Source organism: Panthera tigris, chromosome B3 (genome assembly GCF_018350195.1).
Source record: "Panthera tigris isolate Pti1 chromosome B3, P.tigris_Pti1_mat1.1, whole genome shotgun sequence".
In the NCBI taxonomy this organism is placed as follows: Eukaryota; Metazoa; Chordata; class Mammalia; order Carnivora; family Felidae; genus Panthera; species Panthera tigris.
The window spans coordinates 110,618,020-110,643,083 of record NC_056665.1 but is presented as its reverse complement, the minus strand read 5'-3'; the positions used below and the strand labels follow the sequence as shown (position 1 = coordinate 110,643,083).

The 25,064-nt window shown below is 49.2% G+C and overlaps 2 protein-coding genes across 9 annotated transcripts in view; one reads left to right on the top strand and one right to left on the bottom strand.

Moving 5' to 3' along the window:
• FNTB (farnesyltransferase, CAAX box, beta) overlaps positions 1-1,787 on the bottom strand; it is a 66,961-nt gene extending 65,174 nt beyond the window's left edge. Inside the window, exon 1 of the mRNA XM_007095183.3 lies at positions 1,644-1,787. Coding sequence (XP_007095245.1) covers positions 1,644-1,787 — 144 coding nt within the window. The remainder of the gene's footprint in view (positions 1-1,643) is intronic.
• Positions 1,657-25,064, top strand: part of RAB15 (RAB15, member RAS oncogene family) — a 34,382-nt gene continuing 10,974 nt past the window's right edge. For 2 of the 8 annotated variants that reach the window (XM_042989910.1, XM_042989905.1), the window contains exon 1: positions 13,692-13,843. In XM_042989910.1, the coding sequence (XP_042845844.1) occupies positions 13,720-13,843 (124 nt within the window). In that variant the 5' untranslated portion in view covers positions 13,692-13,719. Of the gene's footprint in view, positions 2,016-3,568; positions 3,700-13,691; positions 13,844-20,345; positions 20,365-23,931; positions 23,981-25,064 lie in introns of those variants that run through there. The other 6 variants (XM_042989908.1, XM_042989906.1, XM_042989911.1 and 3 more) reach the window with 6 other exon arrangements.

The window sequence follows — 25,064 nt, the reverse complement described above, 5'->3', positions numbered from 1 at the left end:
GCTGCATCCATTTTTGCATCACTTATTATGCCTAGACATTTAAAATATAAGTGCTAGTGTTTCTTGGCAGGAACTAAGCAGGGGCACTTCACTGGGAAAAAAAAAAAAAAAAAAAAGTAGTACAGGAAAAAGAGAGCAGATCAGTGAAACTCCTGTTAATGTTCCTGTTTTTGGCTTGCCCCTTAAACATGGAAGTCTGTTCTGGTCTCTAAATGAACAGACCAACTTCTGATTCCCTTTTCTCCGCTAGTATTCTATCCATATTCTTAAGTGCTGAGTCAGTTCAGTTAACTACATAAAAAGTAACTTAATAGTGTTACATCACATACCAAGGAACAAGCTTGACCTGAATAAACTCTACAGTCTGTTACTTAGGAACACTGCAAAGATCCTGTAGGTTTCATTGGTGGAAGATTTCTTTGCAATCTTTACAAAAGGTTTCTGTAGAAAGACACACTGGTGGGCTAAGCTGGGGGGCTAGATTCAAAAGGTAAGGGTTTCCTTTCAATCCTAAAACCTATGTAGCATCAATTCCAGTTACAATATTCTTTCTGCTACCATGTGTATAATTGTCTATTCAAGTCCTTGTTTTTTTTTGTTTTTAATTTATAATTATATTTATAGTCATAAATATACAATATGATAACTATCACTATGAATTTTGCCTAAATACAGGATTCCAAATTCAGGTATGAAAGTCAAAGTAGGTCCCTCCAAGGTTAAGCCTGGAGACTGATCTTAATAGGAGATCTTATTTAGAAAGCAGCCTGATGCTTATTTGTTAGTGCTAAAAAGAACCATCTCAACCACTTCTAAGGACAGGCAAACATTTCCACAAGAACTTGGGAACAATTCCAATTGCAGAAAGAAAAGGAAAACAAAACTAGAGTTCACTACTCATTCCTCAAGCGCTTTTCAAAGTGATAGGTTTGAGGCCTCAATGAATGAAGGATAAGTCGTCTAAAATTTCATTTTAATTAGCGCTTTTCAAATAGTGCTGTTTTCCTGTCTGTTTTCCTCAACCAAGCTGTGCCATGCCCATGGTCAGGAAAGGTTTTACTTCTTTGTACTTCCAGCGTTGAACATCGTGAGTCCAATACTTTGCTGGTGCTCAAATAACATGCCCACCCACGAGGTAGGCCCTACAGGATCTGGCCCCGTGGGTCAGTAATTAAACAGATGATGGAATGGCATGATCATGGAACGGCAGTCTGGCCGCTCCTCTTCCCCTCTATGTCCCCAAACTACGAGCAAGGTGAGGAAAGTGCACTATCCATCCGAGAACCTCCCAATGTCCCGGCGGAATGAAACAAGCTGCCTGACCCGCCCGGGGTGCTTCAGTCCTCCAAGGCACAGAACACTATTCTCTCCGCTTCCTTAAGCAGAGAGGACCCAGGTACTGTCCTCTCCTCCAAACCCAGCCCTGAGAACGACCCCTCCCCAACCCGGCCGCACAAATGCTCCATTCCCAAGCCGAAGCCTGGGCGCCCAGAACTGCCCAGAGCTTCCCAGAGGGGAGGCGCCGCGGTGCACTGTGGGAGTAGTAGTTCCCCGGTGAGTTTCGCACCCCGACGGCCCTGCGGACCGGACTCTCGCTCCCAGAAGCCCCCGCGCGGGCGCCTCGCTCAACCCGGCCGCCTCACCTGTTCTATGGACGTGACTGTTTCCACCGAGTCGTCCTGCAACCGCTCCCGCGCGTGCTCCGGCCTCAGACTGTACAGCGGCTCTGACCACACAGGTGAGGAAGATGGAGGGCAATAGTAGGTGAAGGAACTCGGAGAAGCCATGATCAGGAGAGCAGCGGGCGGTGTATAGTACTCCCTTCGTCAAACAACAACGCGCATTGAAACTCAAACGGGCTAAGGCGCTACGGAGAGCGAATAGAGTCAAAAAGTCTTTGAACGCGAATTTCTCTCCACCCACCTACACATCTTAAAGGAGAGAGTTATTGGGATGCTTCCGCCCCCCATTGGGCAGAGTTGCTGCTGCAGGAGACTCCGCTTCTTGGCGCGCAAGTAAGGGAGGACGTGTCTGTCCATCTGGATTTCATTTCAGAGAGATGGTGTAGGACGCCTCGATTCGTTACGCAAAGTAACACACGCACGCAGGCACACTTCAATATTGTGCTAATTGCCACTTAATTGTAATGACAGTAGTTCGCAGTTTCGAGTGCCCAAGAACTGTGAGTGTAACCGTAAAAACATTTGACAGCTCTCCTGACTCAGACACTCTATCACTAACAGCATTCTGGACACCTTTGGGTGCATGACAGCCGCCCGGGGAGAAGCCGGTGGCTTCTCAACAAGGGAATTGCTTTCTCGTTACTGGCGCGATGATGGAGGGAAGGGGCGTTGTAGTTGTTTCCTATCCCCCAGGGAGTTACGATGCAGTAGTAGGAAGTAAAGTTCAGTAGCAGGAACAAGTATAAGTGAAACGACAAAGGAAATATTCAGTAGTTTTTTGGGGAGCACCTACTCTATGTCAAACACTGCGCTAGGCCCCAGGAATACAAAAGTGAACAAAACAAACAAGGCTCCTGCGCTTGGGAACCTTACAGTCTAGTGGAATAGACAGAATTAATGAATGAACACAATATATGAAGACTTGTGATAAATGGTATGAAAGAAAATCACAGGGTCTACAAAAGAGAGGAAAGGAGGAGGGGACTAATTAGAGTGAGTGGTCAGGCCCAGCCTCTTTGACGTCTGTCTGAGACCCAAAAGATGACAAGGAGCCATCCACATGAACCGTATGAGCTCCACTAGAGGAAGGAACAAGTTTGAGAGAACATTGCCACGAATATACATATGTATGTTTATTAATTCTGATAATTTAATCTGAAGGTGTTCAGAATAAAATTCTTACTGAATGGGATTAATCATCATATACACCTCCATAAAAATGTTTAAAGTTGTGATTTTAGGAAAATCCTATTTTGGACAAGGAGTAGAAGAGAATCTCTTTAAGGGCCCACATCAAAAGGACTACATCAAAATTATAATACCAAGAATTGCAGCAGAGCAGAGGTGCTATATTAACAGACTTTCCAGATAGACTCAGACAACCTCCTGCCCAGAGTACTTTACTCTGTGCCCACTCATTTCCAAGTCCCATGTCTTGGACCCAAGGAGCTGCAGTGTGGTATTTCACAACCAAATATTCCCCTCTTATCTGTCTCTGGTGTTAAATAGACGTGCTCAGAAAGATTCTAAAGCTGAGGCTGGGATGGCCTAAAGGCCTCAGGCAGGTAAACTATCACCATGCCCATTTCAGTGGTAGTGTTGCTGAGTTAAATCCTGTTGGTGGCAGGATGTTTCTAAATCTGAGAATAAGAGGCTCTGTGGGTTAGGGTCAAGGATGTGGCTGCACTATACTTCCCTCTCTATTGGTATCTTATTGTCTTTCCCTTAGTTCTGTTTTGGAAAAAAAAAAAAAGGTCTGATAAGGTCTGAGTCACATCTAAGGATTCAGCCTTTGTAAAGAGTTGCTTTGCAGGCTAGAAATTTAAATTGAGCTACTGAAAGAGTAGCTGGAATTGTTTTGTAACAAATTGTTTTACCTGTTACAGGTGCACCTAAAGCAATTGCAAATTGTATTTGAGAATAGAAATCCGTTTCTGAAATGCAGTCTCCTCTACAATAGGATCCGAAAGGGACATGGCAAGAGTCTCCTGCAGGATGCTGTCTATTCATTCAATAGGTATTTATTGAGTACCCATTATGTGCTGGGCACTGAGTTAAGTGCTGAGGAGACAGTGGTGAAAAAGCCAGACACAGTCTCAACCCTTACAGGGCTCATGATTTACCAGAAGAAACAGACATTAAACAATTGTTACAAAATTGACCATTTCATTACAGTTGGGGGAAATGGCATGAGGGGGAAAAGAAGCATAGGCCATTGTGAGATTGTGTAACAGGGGAAACTTACTACAGTAGCCTGGAAGATCAGGAAAGACTCACATGAGGAACTGAATTAATGAAGGCAGGGTAAGGGGACATCCCAGGCAGAGAAAATTCAGTGACAACCAAAAAAATCAAGTGAAACATAGAATGAAAAATATGAGGACTTTGTACTCTACATAGCCCTGAGAGGACTCTTCAGCCTTGGATCAGCAGTGGCCCACCAGTTATTCTTCCTCTAGGTTTGATAAAACCACTGATTCAAGAAGCAGAATGAACATAAATACTGGCAGTATGGCAAAGGATGATGTACTTAGAGGAGAAAATAATGATAATTAATAGCAACTCCAGCTTGGAATACAGATGGTTTGTGTTTATTTTACTCAAATGCCTGATCTCTTTCTAAATTAAGCTGTGAATTATAGTTGTTTCTTTAAAAATAATATAAAATGTTGATAGTACTGTTTTGTACTTTCAAGAGCAAGAAAACAAGAAAAAAAAAAATAATGACCTAAATGAACCACTAGAGGTCGCTCCTGACCCTAGAGGAAGCTTCTCCAGTAGGCTTCAAAACTGCTCTCACTGCATTAGTCACAGAACCCCGTATGTCGGCATGAATTGTTTCTTTTAATATAATATCTTGTGAAAGTATGTGATCATACACATCTTGGAAAGATTAGAAAATGGAAATAACTGATCCATTATCCTGCTAGATTATTCAATTTCCTCTCCACATTTCCTCCTCTACCAGCATTTGTGACCTCTTATTCTGTCCTCCCTGGTCCTCCTGTTTCCCTGGACAGAATGACTGCTCAGCTCTTTCCTACATAGGGCCAGCCCCCCCACCTCTCCTCATGTGCAGCCCCGCCCCTCATGCCCTACCCCAGGATGTCACTCTAGCAGTTCTCCCTTGCCTCTCTTAAAACATCATATCCCTGTACTTGATTATGTCCATCACCCTCAAACAGGCTACTTCTCCATTTTGGGGGAGGGAGGGGGAGATATTTTTAACCCTTTTGCTTCCACCCTCCTTCAGCTACCTTCCTATTACTCATTTCCTCCCTACCAATGTCTCTAATTCCTCTTCTCCAAGTACCTCTTGAACCCATTCCCATAGGACTTCCCCAGCAACTCTTGTCAAGTCCCAGTTAAACTCCATGTTGTTAAATCCGAGGGGCCAGTTCTCAGTCCTTATCTGTCTTCCTGCTTGACTTCCTAGCAATATTTGTTATTAACATTCCCTTCTCACCGAAATATTTTCTTTTCTGTAATGTCTAGCACTAGCCTTTGCTACTGCTTCATCTTCCTGACACCTTAACTTTGGAGCACCCCAGGGCTCTGTCTACACTCATCTCCTGTGAACTCGATTAGTCTCAATGTTTTAAATACCACCATTGGGTTGAAAATTGCCTCATTTATATCTCCAGCCTGGATCTCTCTCCTGAAGTCTGAGTTCATATCTAATATCCTGTTTTCATTTTCACTTACATAGCTAACAAGCATCTCAAATAGTATGTCCGCAACAGAGCCTTCTGGCCTTCCCTTCCAAACCTACGCACTCAGTCTTCCCCATCTCAGTTATGCTAACTTCATGCTTCCGCTTGGACTCCATTCTTGATGCCTCTCTTTCTCTCACTCCCCATAAATCCTGTTGACGATATATCCAGAATCTGACCACTGCTTACCGATTCCATTGCTAGTGTCCCGGTCCAAACCAGGTGACTGTTACGTGGATTCTTACACTCATCTCTTAACTCCTCGTTTTCCTTGTTTGTGTTCTTGCCCCCCATGCAGCCGAGTACAAACTCAAAAGCCGGACTAAACCTTTTCAATATAAGCAAAGTTACCCTTTTGCTCAAAGCTTTCTTCTCATCTCACTCAGAGTCAACATCAAGGTCCTTAACCATGGCCTAGAGGGCCCTAATGAGCTGGCCTTTTCTCCTTGTACTCTCCTACTTGCTCACTCTGTCCCCCTGCAGGGGCTGCCTTCCTTTCTTTGTACACTCCAGGCACATGCCAGCCTCAGAGCGCTTATGCTCGCTATTCCCTCTCTGCAATGCTCTGCCCCCAGGTATGGACGAGGCTTGTCTGCCCACATCTTATAGTCTTTACTCAAATTCTTCACTTAAATTCCTTTAACTTCAGGCCTTTCCTGACCTCCACATATAAACTGAAATGCCATCATCCTGCACTAATACTGTCTTTATTTTTCTCCATAGCACTTTATCACCAGCTGACAGACCTTATGTTTAATGCATTTATTTTATTTACTAGAATAAAAGCTCTCAAGGCAGAGATTTGTGTATTGTTCAGTGCTTATTCTCTGGCACATAACAGGCATTGAGTAAGTTAAATGATTTGAGTGATTTCCAGTCATTATAATAAACAGTTGAATATTCATTTCTGTAACATACTATAGAAGATAATAACAGTGAACATAATACTAGCCTTATCTTTCAGGAGCTCACTAGCTAATAAAAATAGATACTGTATAAATATAAGATAAATAAATATATTTAAGCAAATATAAAACATTTAAATCTATAAACAAAATAAGACAGTATATATACAAGCTACACTGGGAGAATAGGAAAGGAGCAGTTAATTTTAAAGTTTTTTTAAAGTTCATTCATTTATAATCTCTACGCCTAATGTGGGGCTCAAACTCATGACCCCAAAATCAAAAGTCACATGCTCTTCTGACTGAGTCAGCCAGGCACCCCAGGAGTAGTTAGTTTTAATCTATTTAATGAGGATAGCACTTTAATATGTAACATTTGTATTTAGTAATATTTTCAGTAGAATAAATATTCTCTGGTAATAATTTTTTAAGTTTATTTGTTTTGAGAGAGAGAGGGAGAGAGCACACCAGCACAGGAGGGGCAGAGAGAAAGGGAGAGAGAGAATCCCAAGCAGGCTGTGCACTGTCAGCACAGAACCTGTCGAGGGGCTGAAATTCATGAACTGAGAGATCATGACCTGAATGGAAATCAAGAGTTGGATGCTTAACTGACTGAGCCACTCAGGTGCCCCTCTGATAATAATTTTTAAATGACTATGCTAGAATTTGGAAATTGTGAAATTCTATTTTTTATTCTTATTTCCTGTAGCACACAAAAGGAAATATAAAAGGCTTCAAATCATTCATAAAAGAATAGCTTTCTGAGTACAATGATTTTATGGCACAGGGAACAACTGCCCTTCTCAGAAATCAATAAATCGCCAGTTACACATACCTGCATTATTTTATTGTGTCATGTGTTTGATATAAAATTAATCAAATTATATATTATTCATCATTACCTATACTCTATTACTGAACACCTGTATGAAAGAATTGACTCTTAGTCCTGGTTGATCATGGCAAAAACTATTTGACCAGCAGATACAAAATTGAAGCCAGTTAAAGAGCACTGTTCGCAATGACAAGCCTGAGACCTGACTTGAAAAACTGTTGAGAGATAATGCGAGGTATACACTCCAGAGCGTACTGGTGACTCTCAACCCAGGCTGTGCCTTTGAAAACACAGATTATCCCAGGCACCAGCCCAGGCCCACTGAGTCAGAATCCCTGGGGCTGGAGCACTGGCACGTGCATTTTTTAATGCTCCACACGCGATGCTGATCCACAGCTGGGGTTGGGAGCCACCAGGAACCTTTCTGTGTGGCAGAAATGCTGGCTGTCCACCAGAGTTCTGCTCCCTTTCCATAGCAGGTAGTCACAGCTGGGCACTGACTGCCCAGCAGTCCCCCTGGCATTTAGGCAGGGCTTTGTAAGTGAGTTCTGACCGGTGGAACGTAGGCAAAAGTGACATCCACCACATGCAGGCCTAGCCCTTTAAAACCTACTTGACCGTCCACTTCCTCTCTTTCCCTCTCCCCCAGCAGGATGTCAGTGCCCAGGGCAGCCCTCCATGTTCAAAAGAGCCTCATGCCAGGTGTCCTCAAAGTTCAAAATCTTAACAAAGAGATCCTTGGTGTTTTACTCTGCTGGACAAATGACCATAATCCCTTTATAGTTATTTTCTGGATAAATATTGTGACCTCTTTCAAATGCATATTAAACAAAATTTTTTTTAATGTTTATTTATTTCTGAGAGAGAGAGAGAGACAGAGCGTGAGCAGGGGAGGGGCAGAGAGGGGGAGATACAGAATCCGAAGCAGGCTCCAGGCTCTGAGCTGTCGGCACAGAGCCCCGACACGGGGCTCGAACCCACAAACTGTGAGATCATGACCTGAGCTGAAGGCAGACACCTAACCGACTGAGCCACCCCGGCGCCCTCAAATGTGTATTCTCACTACTCCTTTCAAATAGCCTTTTTCAAGTTTGCTAACTTATGAGCACAGGGTCAACTCTCTCCTTCCCTGTTAAGTGTCCCACAGTTTTGTCTTCCCTACAGGGTGTCACAAAACCCCTCCTCCCCTGCTGTGTACAAGACAGTCTTAGAGGGGGTCTTAGGTGTATAGTTAGAAAAAGAAAACCTGTAGTCTTGAAGTGTGAGGGCCCTGGAATGTGGTACTTCCCAATCCTTAGTTGGTGAGCACTTTCCTCCATCCTTCCTGCAAGGCAGATCTTACAAAATGCAGTGTGTTGCTTTTAAATTGAGTCCACAGGGGGGGTCTTTATTGAAGGTAGCAGATCTCTGCCACCCTGGGTGCCTAAATGACTGTGGAACACAGCCATCCCCGCTCCCACCTCCTTGCTGCCCATCAGACTTTACCTAAGAGGAAAGTCTTTATATGTGAGCACCTGAGATTTAAGGGTTTATCTGTTACAGTATCCAACATTACCTTAACTGATACATATAATGACCCATTCCTACATAGATTCCTAACTGCAGGTTGTATCTTGTCCTTCCCAAACATAGCTTTGACCGTAAAAGTTGGGTATGACATACATTGCCTGGTTGGTGGTTACTAGTTATATCTCTCAGTTCTAGTCTCATAAAGGGAAGAATCTTCTGAGGTTTTCCCGTCATGAAGTCCTCCACATTGACATGCCAGACTACCTATTAGGAAGCCACAGGAAAGACAACTTTCATGTCCTGTTCTGAGATAATGAAATCACTCCTAAAAACTCTGTGCACAGGAAATATCTGATGAGGCTTGTGGATTTATTCTTTGTCATGGGCTGATTTGTGTCTCCCTATTTCATATGTCAGAATGTGACTATTTCCAAAGATAGAGGCTTTAAAGAGGTAAGTAAGGTAAAATGAGGTCCTTTGTTTGGGCCCTAATCCAATGTGACTGGTGTCTTTGTAAGAAGAGGAGAGTAGGACACAGAAAGGCACAGAACATATGAACATGAAGATGGCCAGGTGGAAGGAGAGAGGCCTCAGAAGAAGCCAACCCATGGGGCGCCTGGGTGGCGCAGTCGGTTAAGCGTCCGACTTCAGCCAGGTCACGATCTCGTGGTCCGTGAGTTCGAGCCCCGCGTCAGGCTCTGGGCTGATGGCCCGGAGCCTGGAGCCTGTTTCCGATTCTGTGTCTCCCTCTCTCTCTGCCCCTCCCCCGTTCATGCTCTGTCTCTCTCTGTCCCAAAAATAAATAAAAAATGTTGAAAAAAAAAAAAATTAAAAAATTAAAAAAGAAGAAGCCAACCCTGCCAGCACGTTGACCTTGGACTTCTAGCCTTGAGAACTGTGAGAAAATAAATTTCTATTGTTTAAGCTACCCAGTGTGTGGTACTTTGTGATGGCAGTCCAAGCCGACTAGTACAGTCTTGAAGGTGGTGGCCAGGACAGCAAGGACAACCTGAAGTGGTACTGTGGGACATTTTGTGTTAGCTTGAATTAGCATCATGTTTCTTTCCTTTGGTCCCCAACCCCACCCCACCCCGCCCCCCACCCATCGCTTCTCGGCCTTTTGGCTAAGATCAAGTATGGTCCCCAACCCCAGTATGACAACTTACTTTCTCCCCTCTTCTATTATTTGATTCTCTTTCCCCCTTTCTCTATGAGAGAGAGAAAGGAAAAAGGATGGGAGCATCTGTCTGGCCCAGTCAGTAGAGCATGAGACTCTTGATCTCGGGGTTGTAAGTTCAAGTTCCTTGTTGGATGTAGAGATTACTTAAAAATAAAACCTTAAAAAAAAAAAAAAAAGGAAAACGAATGTGAATGAACAGAAGACAATACTGAGATGATGGGGAAGGGGAGCTGTCCTGTTTCTTCTAACCCTGAGATAAGGCAGAAATCCTCCTACAAGGTGATCACATCACTTATGTCACCCAAAGTTGGAAACGTGTGTGAGTCTGGAAGATGCATAGGGTTGTGCTAACCAGGAGTCTCACGGTCCAGGTGTGTTGGCCTCAGCAGTGGGCTGCCTACTGGTACATCTCTCCAGTTATTCAGCCGTTGCTATGGCAGATCCCACAGTGGTGCCCCTTCTGGCTGTTCAGGGAGCATGCTCAGTGTGATTGGGTTGGGGGTGGCAGGAAGCAGGGGCAGGCACTTGTCTCTTTGGTGAAAGAATGAGTATCACATAACCGAGAGACTGATTCTTTTTTTTTTTTTTAATGTTTTTATTTTTATTTTTGAAGGAGGGAGGGACAGACCATGAGAGGGGGAGGAGCAGAGTGAGAGGGAGACATAGAATTTGAAGCAGGCTCCAGGCTCTAAGCTGTCAGCACGGAGCCCCGATTCAGGGCTCAAACTCACAAACTGTGAGATCATGACCTGAGCTGAAGTCAGACGCTTAACCGACTGAGCCACCCAGGCGCCCCCTGAGAGACTGATTCTTGAAGGCTTCCTGTGGGAGAGACATCCAGCAACCATTCCTCAAATGTCTCCCAGTTCTACTGAAATCTGTCCCAGTGCAAGTTGACCTCAACTGGGGAGGATGCCCGCATGTCCCACTGAGTGCTGAGGTAAGAAGGTGGAATTAGGTGTTTCATTTATGAAGTCCCTGGTTAAAGCAAACTTTGTTGTCTTCAGTAGTATGTATGGTTATTTTGCTAATGTTGTCCTAAAATTTCAGCCCTTCAATCTCACAAAGTGTGTGAAACACACTCACATGCACACACACACACACACACACACAAAGAGAGAGATGTATTTTTTTTTCAATATATAAAATTTATTGTCAAATTGGTTTCCATACAACACCCAGTGCTCTTCCCAAAAGGTGCCCTCCTCAATACCCATCACCCACCCTCCCCTCCCTCCCACCCCCCATCAACCATCAGTTTGTTCTCAGTTTTTAAGAGTCTCTTATGCTTTGGCTCTCTCCCACTCTAACCTCTTTTTTTTTTTTCTTCCCCTCCCCCATGGGTTTCTGTTAAGTTTCTCAGGATCCACATAAGAGTGAAAACATATGGTATCTGTCTATCTCTGTATGGCTTATTTCACTTAGCATCACACTCTCCAGTTCCATCCACGTTGCTACAAAGGGCCATATTTCGTTCTTTCTCATTGCCATGTAGTACTCCATTGTGTATATAAACCACAATTTCTTTATCCATTCATCAGTTGATGGACATTTAGGCTCTTTCCATAATTTGGCTATTGTCGAGAGTGCTGCTATAAACATTGGAGTACAAGTGCCCCTATGCATCAGTACTCCTGTATCCCTTGGGTAAATTCCTAGCAGTGCTATTGCTGGGTCATAGGGTAGGTCTATTTTTAATTTTCTGAGGAACCTCCACACTGTTTTCCAGAGTGGCTGCACCAGTTTGCATTCCCACCAACAGTGCAAGAGGGGTCCCGTTTCTCCACATCCTCTCCAGCAGAGAGATGTATTTTTGAAAGTAGCTGAGCCAGGATGTGATTGGACAATCCAGATGTCTAGCAGCTTGGACTTCTGGATGATTCCTTTTTTCTTTTCTCTTTCTTTCTTTCTTTCTTTTTACTCAATGTAAGCTACTGAATTTGAGGTCAACCAGGCATAATGAAATATCCTCTTTTTTTTTTTTTTTATGAGTATGAGTATTTATTTCCCTACATTCATTCAGGAAACCTCATTCCCTTTCCCATCTTGCCTAAGAAAAGCCATTTTCTTCAAAGTGGAGTTTCTTCTTGCACTAGGAACTTACCTCAGGTTGCATCTTCTTTCCTGTTTGGTGGACAGAAGCAAGCAGAGAGCCACTAGTGGTCCCACTAAGCAGGTCTGTGGAGAGTATCTACCATTACGATGCCAATCAGTGGGAAGGCAGCTCAAGTGCCCAGCATATCATGTATGCATAAGGAAAACATTACGGTGTGGTTTTGTCCCTCAGCATTTATTGAGTACTGTCAAGTGCTGAGCTAAGTCCTTTCCACACATTATTTCGTCTTTCCAACAATCCTGTGAAGATATCCCTATTTTACCGATGAGGAAACTGAGGTACAGAGGGGTACAGTAACATGTGCAGGGTTGCAGACAGTGAGTGGCAGATCTGTGGCTGGAACCCAAGTGAGCCCAACTCCAGAGCCCCAGCATGCACCTGAAACCCAGCGTAAACCCAGTGAAGAGAAATACACCTGGAAATCTTAATGGAATTCACAGGGTCTATTTTCTTAACTTTTAATGTCAACAAAGTAGCTATCAGGTTCAGGAGTTTTTCCTCTGTATTATAAATTTAGACACATTGCCTGAAATACAATTCTTGAAGTGAAGAAGATGGCTTTCCTTGACCTATTTCTGAAAAATACATTCTCTATCGAATACTCAGACACACACCTTTCATCATTTTTTAAAGACCTAATGGGTTGGGCTTGTTCACCCCTAATACCCTTTCTTAGGAATACACAATTTTGTAGACTCCAGAAAACATGTATTTGCCTCTTTCCGGCGCTAACACTTTCAGTGGTAGTAAATCGGTCTTGAAAGAGGCCCATTCATTCTTTGGTGCCGTTGGTATACACCAGCAGAAATATTTAGTGGTCTGAAATGATGGATTGGCGTCCTGAACACGTTACCCTAAGCAGCTTAAACCCAAAACAGATACTTTTGCCTGTACGAAGGATTGTGCATTCGGAAATGTTTTTATGATCATCTATCTTCTCTTCCTAGTGAAGAAGGTCAGCAGAAATCTTTACTCGTTTAAATTAAAACTGGGGTGAGGGGTTGGGGGCGGGAGGGCACAATCACACAGGGTTACGGGGAAGCCAGATGTCAGACACAGAATTCTGGCAACACGGTCGAGTGTTCCTGGAGACGGTGCCTTCAAGAATAGACGGGTGTTTGAATGCAGACCCTGATCGAGGCCTTCAGACCCGGGGCGAGGCCAAGCAGAGGCCAAGCAGAGCCCAACTCTGCTCCCCCCTCCCCCGACCCGGGAAGGGGTGGGGTACCGGGGTTGGGGTTAGCGGGGCCAGATTCGGGATGGGATTTGGGGAGAAGTGATGATACTCGGAAGCCGAGTTTGGTAGAGGTGGGCTGGGTGGGAGCTCACCCCAACTCCCGCATTTAGAACAGCCGCACTGTTTCCCTCGGGTCCCACTGTTTACCGTGGGTGGGACGGGGCTGGGCTGCAGCCCCGGCCGCGCACCCTCCGGCGGAGGAGCGCGCCCGCCTCGCCCCCGCCCGCCCCCGCCCGCCCCAGCCGCGGGGTCGCCGCGCTCCGGCGCGCGCTCCCCGCCCCCTCTCCCGAGACGCGGGCGGCGACGGCGGCGCAGGGGAAGGGGCGGGCGGGGGCCGCCGTCGTTCTCTCCTCCCACCCGCGCTCCCGCCGCGCAGCGCTCCCCGGCCCGGAGCGAGCGGGCGAGGCCGGCGCGGGGGCCGGCCCGGCTTCCTCCTCGCCGCCCGCGGCCGTCCCCGGGCGGGCGCGCGCCGCGATGGCAGCGGCCGAGCGGGGCTGAGCCCGCCGCCCGCCCGCAGCCCCCGGCCCGCGCCGGCCCCAGCCATGGCGAAGCAGTACGATGTGCTGTTCCGGTTGCTGCTGATCGGGGACTCCGGGGTGGGCAAGACCTGCCTGCTGTGCCGCTTCACCGACAACGAGTTCCACTCCTCGCACATCTCCACCATCGGTAAGGGGCGGTGGCCGGAGTGGGGGAGGCCACCCTCCCCACCGCCGCCGCTGGGCCGGGCGGCCCCCTGCCCCAGCCCGGGAGAACTGGCCGCCTCCCCGGCTAGAGGCGTTGGCGCGGGAGGCCAGGACCAGGGGAGAGATCCCGGTGAAGGGCCACCGCCTGGGGACTTGAGCCTCGGGTCCTGGAGGTGAGGGCGTCCCTGCTGTTGCCCGTGATTAGGGATAGGTTCTCCAGCCTTGCGCTAGGGAGCCTTCTCATCGGAGCCGAGACCACCGGGGCGAGTGTAGGCCTGGGGACCCCGAGCTGGGGCAGCGAGAATCGCAGCCACTGAAATGACTTCCCCACACCCGCAGGTGGAGAGGGGGAGGGGAAGTAAAGCCTGTGCTCCGGAAGAGGGGTTCAGGGTGGGGAGCCGCGTCACTGAGTCACTGGGTACCCTCCGTTCAGGGGCGACCCAATGTGGAGCCTGGCGGGGAAGACAGGAGGAAGGGAGGGGCCAAAGGGATTGAGTTTCCAGAGCACAGTTGTGAAGGTAAGCCACAAGGTGGGACACCTGGAGGAGGGCGTACGTTCGTTCGGTGAGCGTGTTTGCGTGTGGAAGGGGCACTTTTTAGCCAGCTCCAGAAAAACGTTTGGATGAAGATATGTTTTGAAGGAGGCCGAGGAGGAGAAGAATGTCAGGATTACTGGTCCACACCTGGGGATCACATGGCTGGCAGGACCCACCTTACAGTACATCTCTGATCTGGCAGTGCCAGATCCTGTGCTTAGAGGGACAAGACCTGGTGGCTTCCCAGAGACGACTGTTCTGGGAGGGAGGGAGTGGCCTCCCCTCTGAGGGAGTTTCGGCGCCTTGGGCCTTGAGGGGCCTCTCCTCTGGGAGGTCTGAGTTGAGGCAATTCCACCACAGCTAGCAGCTTTCCCCCCTTCCGTGGGAGAGGGCCCCAGCACTCAGCTCTCACTTGAAGCTTCCACCCCGACCCTCCCAACACACGTTCCTTGCCGGGAGAGAGGAGGGAGCAGGTAGAGCCAGGAGGCACAGAGCCTTGTGGTGAAGAGGCCGGCTTTGTTGTCACATGGACCTGGAGACCTCACTTTGGGACAATGTGACCTTGAACACCACTTAAGCTTCTGAGCTTGGTGCTTCTTATCTGTAGAATGGGAGTGATAACGGTCCCTACCTCCTGAGGTGTTGTAAGGGTTGAATGAGATCATGTTTGTAAGAGCACTTAGCACAAACTTGGACACAGGTGATGCTAGGTGTTACTGTTGTCATTGTCCTTGAGCTCGCAGGGTCTCATCCTCTCTTTGCTTCACTATCTTCAAGGGACCTAGGGTGAGGGAACAGATAACATCCTTCTTTCTCGGGGGCTGTGAGGCAGGCTCCTAAGAGTTCTGGAGCGTGGGCTGGGCCACTGCTGGGATGAGAGATATCTCAGAGGGATGGGCGGGGTACTGGAAGCCAAGGGAGGGCTGCATGCCTCTAGGGAAGGCTCAGGGCAGAGGAGGCATTGGGGAAAGGCCTGGGAGTGAGCAAGGGAGGGGCTGAGGAACGTGATGGGATATGGGGACAGGTTGCAGGCTTGGGGACAAAAGGCAGGAGGTTAGCACTTAAAGAAACTTCCCGTGGCTATTTTTTAGATGGAGTTGGTGCCAGGAGCTGCTGAGCTATTTCAGAGGGCTGTGGGCTGCTGGGGGGCGGTCCCCAGACTTTGCCTGATGAGCAGTAGTTTGCACCCTGTGTCCTGGCCACATTTCAAGTCCTAGGAGTGGCCTATGTTTTTCCCTGGAGCACTTTATTCACCCACCCCATTCAGAAGCTCTTGGGCTCCTGCTCAGTGTTGTTAGGGGAGCTAGCCTCCCCTAGGAGACGTGTCCCCCTTTCCCACAGACACGTGGGAAATGAGGGAACTGATGTTTCAGAAGGTGACCCTTCTAAGGCTTATGTTTTCCTTAAGTCCCTTGCCCCCACATGGCTAATCAGCAGCCCTTCTCATGTCTCTTCCACCTCGTCTTCTCCCTTCTTAGACACCTCCTTCCTGCTAGATAGACAAATGTGCAGTTTCCCCACACAGGTCACAGGGACTTGCTCACAGTCCCCCTGGGGCCAACCACTTTGGAGGCAGAGATGAATCAGCAAACCGAGTGGGAGTCTCTCTGTGGCACACTCCCCACGCCACCTCCTCAAGGCCCTTGGTGTATTGACCTAAAACCCGAGCAGGTTCTCTCTTTGCTTCTGAGGGTTGGGTCTACCTTTTGCCAGGATGCAGTGGACTGTTTAGGAGTTTGGATTCCCTGGAAAAGAAAGAAACCTGTCTTTCTTCACACCAGTCTTTTAAAATCTGCCCACTGGGCATTCTTTTTGAAGCTAACCTAGGCACTTGTGAGATTCTACATCGTCTTGGGCATGTTTTTTCAGCATTAACTAAGACTTAGGGAGAGAGTTGGATGGTCAAGAAAAGCTTTCCCTTCAGTGATACAGAAAGTTTCCCATGGAGTTGTAAAGGGCAGCCAGGAGACAAATTAAGGAGCCAAGAAAATGGGTACTACCAAATCATATTCAGTAATTTGTCCATTCAGAAAAAATGCGTGTGTCCTGTAGCTGGGATCAGTGCTGGAGGCTCCAAGGTGAAGAATACACATCATCACTTCTCTCCCACTGCTCCTTGTCTGAGACACATTCTCATACCATGCTGGACCTTGATCTAGGCACCTTTTGCAGAGCTACTTTTGTGAATGGGGAAAATGAGGCATTTCACCAATTATTGCCAAGACAGAGTTCAGATTCTTGGATCGTGTGAATATCACCTAGGCTGGCACTTTTGTGATTTACTGTTTATGCCATTTACTGTCAGCCTGACTGACATTCCAGAGAAGGGCCTGCCAGGGAGCAGTGAAGAGACCTCCCAGGGAGGCCCTTCTTCTTTCTAGTCAGCAGGTGGCCTTGAGCTGGATGTGTGCCCCGAGCAAGCCTTTCCCTTTCCCGTGCAGCTGTGCCCACCCAGATGGGGGTCGTGTACCAGTGCACAGCTGATGCCTTAATGTCCTCTACTGTGTCCTCACCTGTTAAACTAATTAATTAAGGATTCACTACAAAGCACCATGCCAGGCATTTTAGAGACCTGTTCAGTCCACCTTTTCCTGCCCACAGAAGCCCGGAACCTAGCTGGGGAGACAGCACACAGGCAAAAAGAGGTCTGGCCACAATGAAATCTGGAAGCACTTGATGAAGCACTCGTCAAATGTCAGGGATCAGTTATGATCATTGTTACTGTTAACCAAGGTCTTGCGGGCATTATCAGCAACTAAATATCGATGCGAGGGTACAGGAGACAGGCAGTGGCTGGTGAGGGGACCGTGAGTGCTACCACTATTACAGAGGTGCTAGAGGAGGCCAGATGAAGAGGCCCTGCTTGACTAGAAGCTGCAGGGAAGGCTCTAGAAGGAGGGAGGCTGAGGCCAGCCCTTGCAGCGTGGGCTGCTTTTCAGTTCCTGGAGAGGAAGGAGCAGATGGAGTAGAGACGACAGAGGTGGGAATTCAGTGGGTGTTCATGGGATTCTGGGCAGTCTGGCTGGAACCGAAGGGAATTTTTAGGGGAAGAGTGACAACATTCCTCCGTTTATTTTCCTGTCTCCCAGACCATACTTTAAGTGCCTTGAAGGTGAAACCAAATCTCATTCCTCTTTATTTTTGTGGTCCTAGTACAGGGCCAGACTGGAACTTTGTAAATGTTGAATGAATGGATGAATGAGGGCAGAGAGTACTGAGGGCCTGGCTGAGGAGGTGGGGCTTGGGCCTTCACAGTGGCAGAGGTGTCTGAGCCAGGGAATGACATGGTGAAAAGGGCCCTCGGGATACTGGCTGGGAGAGAGAGTTGAGACCTGCAGCAAGGAAACCAGTCAGGGGCGGTGGTGGGTGGTGCCAGCGAGGGGCCCTCCCAGCTCCTTCTCTCTGCCAGACTCCCTTCCTGTGACACTCCTGCCAAACCGCACACCATCTCCTGCCCTCCTTTCCCTCCAGGAGTGGAGAGTCCTTTGAACCAGTCAACTGGCAACTTCTGAAAGGGCCTCATGTGGTCGGTGCTGCCCGCCCAGGCAGGGAGCCGGTATCATCTCCTACATGACACCTACGTGTGGTGGGGCCCTTGGGTTCCTTTCTGCATTGGTGGCCGGGAGTGCCGTGTAAGCCACTAATCAAGCTGAAGGGGCGGGCCTTCTGTTTGGTTTTCCGCCTCCCACCCTTGGTCTTCCCCAAGTACATGGGTCACATGGTCTCTGGACCTTTTTGTTTTAAAGGCCACCTGGGTTCCAAGGTGGCTGCCCCGTGATTTTCCAGTTTGACTGGTTGAACCACCCACCGCTGTGGCCTCAGGGCTGATTCCTCAGGCGGGCTTGACTGCTGCAGGATCCCCTTTCTTGGAGGTTCGGTTTGAACTGGCTTGGGCTGCCTGGGGCCAGGGCTGTGGGTGACTGAAGGGGAGGGAGAGGGCTGGGGAAGACATGGTGGGGGAGGGGGGGGGGCGGTGCAGGGGCATGGAACCTAACAAACATGGGACAGTTGCTTGGGCACTCAGGGGTCCCCACACCACAAGGAGCCTGGACCTGTAGGGACTGGGGAGGGCTGGGGTGTGTCTGTGTGCCTCACTGCAGGGAGGGCAGGAAGGGGAGAGCAGCCCAGGGCCGAACAGAAAGAACTCTGACAGGCATGAGCGTCCCCATGGCCTTGCTAGGTTCTGCCACCTTCAGACACTTATTCCACATCTTTTTCCTTAGTCTCCACATCTGTGAATTGAAGAGAGTAACAGAATCTTTCTTAAAGGTCATTGTGAAGATTACAGAGGCTAATGGATCTAAAGCACTTGGCAGAGCCGACAATAAAATGGTGGCTGGTTATATGATTATTACCATTATTATTCTTATTATTTGTTATTCCTAGCTCATGAGAAAGTTGTCAAGATTAATATGCTGCCAGTAATGTGCTTTGAGGCCATCCTCTTTGCCACTCACGCATTCAGGGGTTTGGGCACTGTTGACTGAACACTAGGTGCCTGTGAGGGGCTGGGGATACAGCAGTGAACAAACAGGAGACAGGGCCTCGGCTCATTCCCTGGGGTCACAGGAGTAGGCTCTGGGTTTCATCGCTGCTTCCATGCCAGCCCCCGCCCCCCCACCCCCACCCCTTGCCCCAGCAGCTCCAGGCTCTGGGAAGGAAGAGTGAGTTGGTGAGGAAGGAGGTGGGGAGGTGGGGAGGTCAGGAGACAGGTGGCCTGAGAGGACAGCAGAAGGGCTCTGCCTCAAGGCTTGGGCCTCTGCCTGGTATCACCCTGCCTCAGGCCCCCATTCCACACACCCCGTCCCCCAAGAATGTGATCCCTGAGAACAGCTCTGAAACCCTCAGAGGCTTTCCTTTCAGCTGCTCTGCACATCTGTGCCACCTTGCCGGCTCTGCAGAACCACCCCCAGCTTTGAGGGCCCTGGTTCCTGCCCCCTCCCCCTCCTCCTCTTCTCCTCCACCCTACCCCGCTCCCCAGACAGCTTGGTGATGAGCTGTGTAGCATGAAAGTCGATATTTGGCCATTACCCTTCTATCCTGATTGCCAGTTCTTCTCAGAGTGCCTTCTTCTGTAATCTAATATTTGTGCCTGTTTCCCTGTAAAACTGCCAATTTTCTGCACAGGCCTCTGACCTCTTGTTGGCTCTCCTGCCTGGGCAGTGTGCTTTGTCGGGGGTGGGAGGCACAAAGCTTCCTGGACATTTAATTCCTCCCACTGAGGAGGAGAGGATTAATCATCAGCCTCCTGTTTTACAACAGGGGAAACTGAGGCCCCGAGAAAAGCGATGGCCCACATCTTGAGTGCAGGCTGCCCCAGACTTGAAACACCTCTTCTGCAGTTGGCTTATCCCAGAAGACCCTTGCACAGCCCGCCAAGGGTTGGCTGTCTCCAGTGAGCCAGACCTGTGCCTCCCCCACCCACCGAGGGCTCCGGGATGGAACCATGTTCATGCCCCTGCTGTTGGCCAAGTCTGCCTCCTTGTCGTGACCCTCTGGGGAACTGTCAGGGGTGAGGATTGAGGAGTCTGGCTGGGGGACCTTTGAGAGTGAGATCTAAGGGTTGCCCTCACATTACTATTTTGATAATAGATTTCCTGAGAACTGTGACTGGGGCCCCATAATCTACAGAGAAGGCTGACAGTTGGCTTCCAAATGTGGGTTGTTCCCTGATTGCTTTGCCCTGATTAAAACTTGTTCTCGCTGATCTTATCTCCTGGAATGTACCGAACTTCATTCATTCACTCATTTATTTACTCACCCACACGTTCATTTTTTTCTCTCCTGTATTCAGTTTTGTTGACTAATATGTATTATTATATCTGCTTTCTGCCAGGCAATGAGAATATGAAATGAATAAGATGCTGTGCTGCCCTCTGGGAGCTCAGAGTACAGACAGTTGGGAAGTCAGGCATCCAAACAGACAAGCAGTATGCAAAAGCCATGTCAAAATGCTTTGGAATCACAGGTGATAAATTCCTCCTGAGTTGGTTGGTAAAGGCTTCACAGAAGAAGTGACATTTGAGTGGTTTCTTCAAGACTAAGTAGGGTTCCCCAGGGGGCCAGGGGTGGGGGAGGAGGTGCTGTGGAAAACACCTCACGTGGGGCTTCTACTCTTCTGCCTGGCTGAGCTCACTGGTGGTGGCCAGACCATGATCGTACCAACTTCAGTTCCACCACATCCTTGCTAGGAGTTTCCTTCGCTGGCTCTGTGTGAAGGCAGACACATCTGGAGGCCTTGGCCCCTGTAAGATGTTTGCTCCTGAGGCTCCCAGCCCCCGTTTTTTTCTCTGGGAACCTTCTGCTGCCCGTCAACATGGCCCTGCCTAGGAAGAGGCTCAGGAGGGCGGAGGGGTGAGTGCTCAGTAGCCTGGCAGATATTGGCTACCTCAGCTGTGCCCACTGACCATTCAGCAGCAGGCTCTGGGAGGCAAGGCCAGGTCAGGGGTCTGCCAGAGGGGAGCAGGACAGGGTTGGCTGGAGCACACAGCTCATGTCACAGAGGCCCTATGTAGGTTTGTGCACATGGCAGCGGGAAGGGCAAGGGCTAGGGAACTGCTGTGTCTCGAGCACCTGCTCAGTGCCCCTACCATGTGCACAGGAGCAGTGGACTTTACACACATGAGCCATTCAGTATAGAGATCTCATCATAAAGTGGGGTGAGGAGTCCCCAAGTTGGCCTTGTTAGCGTTTGAGAAGTTTCTTGGTACATTCTTCAGGTTAGATCCTATGTGCATGTGCACACAGGTGTACATGTGAGGCTGGGTCCCCATGAGATCCCAGAGCAGGGAACGGCCTTGCTGTGTTTCCCCCTTTATAACAAAGGAAATAATAATGGGGCTCCCTCTTCATTTTCTCTTCTGAGGAACTTCTATTTTGACTGAAGTGTGTACCTGCCTGGGGCCCCCGGTCCCTCAGATCTCTGTTGTGTTGGTCTCTTGTCACACAGGGGTCAGCTCAAATGTCACTTGCTTTAAAAGGTCTTCACTGAGGAGCACCTGGGTGGCTCAGTCGGTTAAACATCTGACTTTGGTTCAGGTCATGATCTCACAGTCTGAGTTTGAGCCCCGCGTCGGGCTCTGTACTAATAGCTCGGAGCCTGGAGCCTGCTTGGGATTCTGCGTCCCCCTCTCTCTCTGCCCTTCCCCCACTCACACTCTGTCTCTCTTTCTCTCCCTCTCAAAAAGTAAATAAACATTAAAAAAAAAAAAAAAGTCTTCACTGACCAGCCAATCTAAAGCAGCCTGCACATGGGTCTCCTCACTCTGTGCTCCATTATTCTGCTCCTGCCTCTTAACATCACTCTGAAAGTATTTATTAGTTGGCTTCCTTATTATCTGTTCTTCCTCCCTAGAATAGAAGCTTCCTGAAGACAAGGATTTATCTGTATCATTCACTGCTGTGTCTTCTAGTACCTAGCTCCTGGCACATAGTAGGCATTCAATAGCCGTTTGTTTGAGTGAATGCATAAATGAATGCATGCATGCATTTTCTTCCGGAGGGAAGTTGTAAGTAGTATTGGTGTCTTGGGACTCATACAATGGGAAACTCACTATGCTGCATGTGTGTCTGGGACTGAGAGAAGAGGGGGAGAATTCTGCAAGGGGTGAGCTGCTTCCAGCAGCGCCTAGCTTTTCCGCTCAGATACGTGTCCTGGGGGGGAGCTCAGACATAGCAGGGAGCAAGGAAGCGTGAGCGGGGTCCTCCTTGGTGAATACAGAGACGAGAGATTGGGATCTTCGACTGAGGTCAGTATTGCCTGTCACTCAGAGTCACTGGGGGTGTCAAATGGCTGCTGGAGCGACCTTCCAGGGCCATCTCACTGCTGGGGGCTCTGGAATAGAGAGTTCCTAGGGCTCAGGCACTGGGAACATGCATCCCTTCCCAGCCTTGTGGGACCCTGTGTTCGACTGGGAAGCACTTCTACACGATGACGGCCCCCGGGGTTCTGGGCCCTGGGTTTCCGAAGATCGGTCCTTCAAGATTTGATGTGAAGGTGGTAGCCTTTAGAGTTGTTCTGGTCCCCATATCACCTCCGATTACATTGAGGGAGTGTGTGTGTGTGTGTGTGTGTGTGTGTGTGTGTGCACGTTTGTTCATGTCTTTGAAAAGAAAGGAGGGATAGAGTATCATTCTAAAATCTGCAGACTTTCTTGCAGGTGGCATCTGAATCAGAGCCACTGACTCAATGTCCTGGAGGTTAAAACATGGCCTTGGAGTTAGAGGATCAGGATTCTGACTGCCAAAGACCAGGGCTGCCTCTTTTATTTCTGCTTCCCATCCCTCCCAGAGTAAGACAGTGCAAATGCTGAGTAATGCATTTGCCCAGAGAGCCTGGTGCACCTCCCCAGGATGAGGCCAGCATGAGGGACCATCAGTCTGCAATTGGGTAAGAGGAGGAAGTCAGGTGGTGGCGTGTGGTCCAGCAGACAGCGAGGCTGTGTCCCTAGAGGGAAGGAAGGAGAACGCAGCAAGTGGCAGGTTTGGGGCAAAGATGCTCTCCCCACTCCCCTCACCCACCTGGTGTGACATTGGTGTGCCAAGAGCCTTTGTCTTGACTCTTCTCTTGAGATTTGTCTCTTAGGTCACCTTCTGTATCATTCTCCCCATTTGTCCCCTTACGTGTCACTCAGGGGGAAGATGGCGTCATTGGTCTCTTGCTATTACGGGTCTTCTCTGTTGCTGAGAGAAGGGGGTTTTCAGATGGGGATTATTCTGATGCCTTGTCTGGAGTGGCAAAGTCAGGCAGCCATCACCCCCTTCCCGCCCCCGCAGGGTCTGCCTTTCCCTAAAGCTTGTTTTGGGGTTGTTCAGGGTGACCTCTTTGGAGGTGACCTCCTGCCACAGCCCCGTGAGCTCCACATGTCCAGCACATGCTGGTTTCCTGTCGAGGAGGGGCTGGGGGCCTTCCTGAGCCTTGGGCTTGGTAACTGGAGCCACCCTGGCTCCAGGGATTGGGTGTCTGCCTTGGGTTTCAGGTGTATTAAGTTGTTCCTGTTGTGGCATCTCATTGCTAATGAAAAGGCTCAAGTCACGCTGCGGGTCTTTTGGGCTGTGGTTGATCACAGTGATAACATTTGGCATCCAGAAGCGCCTTATTTCCACTTGAAACATGTGGCCCTTGGCAGGCAGGTAGGCTGGCACCTGATGTTAACCCATGAGGTGCTGGCCTGCCAACACGCACACCTCCTGACTTTGCCAGAATTTAGGTGGTAGGTAGACTCGGGAGCCATCCGGGCTCCGTGGTGGGTGGCATTTTCTCTTTTTGTTGGAACACTGTGGCTTAGTGCTGGCCCCTTGTCCCACCTCCTGCCCCACTCTCCTTCCTCTCCCAACATGAGCCCAGAGCTCCTTCTGTTCCCCACACTGTGCCCCTGGGCTCCATGCTCTCCTCATTCCCTAGGGAACTGATAGCTTCTACAGCTAACATTCATAAAACTCTATGGGTCAGGCCCTGTGTTACTGGCTTTACACCTTCTCTCACAATAATCACAGAAACTCTCTGACACGAGGGATTGTCATTCCCGTTTTGCAGGTGAAGAAACAGCATAGAGAGATTAAGAAGCTTTCCTGAGAACACACAGGTAATGAGTGGGAAAGGCAGGATCGGAACCAAACTCTGACCACACCAGTGTATTCTGACTGACCACGCCCCTGTTCCTCCCTTCCTCCGAGCTTCCCAGCGATCTCTTTGGAGGCAGGTGGTTATGGGAAGGAGTGTTCTTTCCCCTGAATGTGCCCCGTTCCCTTCTTTCCACAGTCTTCATGGCCCCTCACTGCTAGACCGAGGGGGCAGTAAGCTCGCCGCCCCCGGTCTAGCAGTTCACCACCCATGGTGAACCATCTCCCCTGTCCTGTCCCTCAGTCCTATCCCAGCCCCCAGTACTCAGAGGCCAGCTTTGCCCCTCCTCCTGTTCTCTGACAGCAGCCCTGTCACTGTGCTCCAGGGCTCCGGGTGTGGCCTGACAGTCTCTGAGGGTTGCTGCTGGAGAAGCAGAGGCTGTTCAGACAGGGACACAGCAGGAAGAGCCAGAGGCCATCGATGTAGTGAGGGCAACACTGTCCACGGTCCTAGGCGGCAGTCACTTAGCTGAGGAGCTTTTCTTGCCAATGTCCGTGACGCATGCACATGGCAGGACACACGTCCCTGCTCTTGAGCCACAGGCGCCCATCCTCCTCATGCTCCCTGGGGCAGGAGGATGCCACTCATGGAATTACTACTTTATGTCCGGCACTCTGCTGGAGTGGAGGCAGAGAGATTTTAAAAACAAACAATTTATTGTCAAATGCAGAATATACTGTCTTCCCCTTAGGTACTTTGCATCTAGTTGGGGCTGGAAGACAAAAAATAAGCAGCAACAAGCACGGAATTTGGGGGGCGTTTTCCTCCTGGCCCTATTGTTGAAACATCTTGCCTGCTTGCCTTGGGGGCAGGGGCGCTTTCAGGCTTCGCTAGGAAAGGGGGATGTGCTCTGAGGGTTCCCGTGGGCTGGAAGGCGGGGTCTGTGCCAGGATCCAGCACCCCAGCCCCCACTCTGGCCAGTGTGCTCTGTCTCGAGGCATCTCTGCTTCTCTGCACATCTGCCTCGTGTTCCTCTAGTTGCCAACTGACCAATCCTATCTGCACCATCTGGAGGGGGCTGGTTTGATCGGCTTAGCCAGATTCCC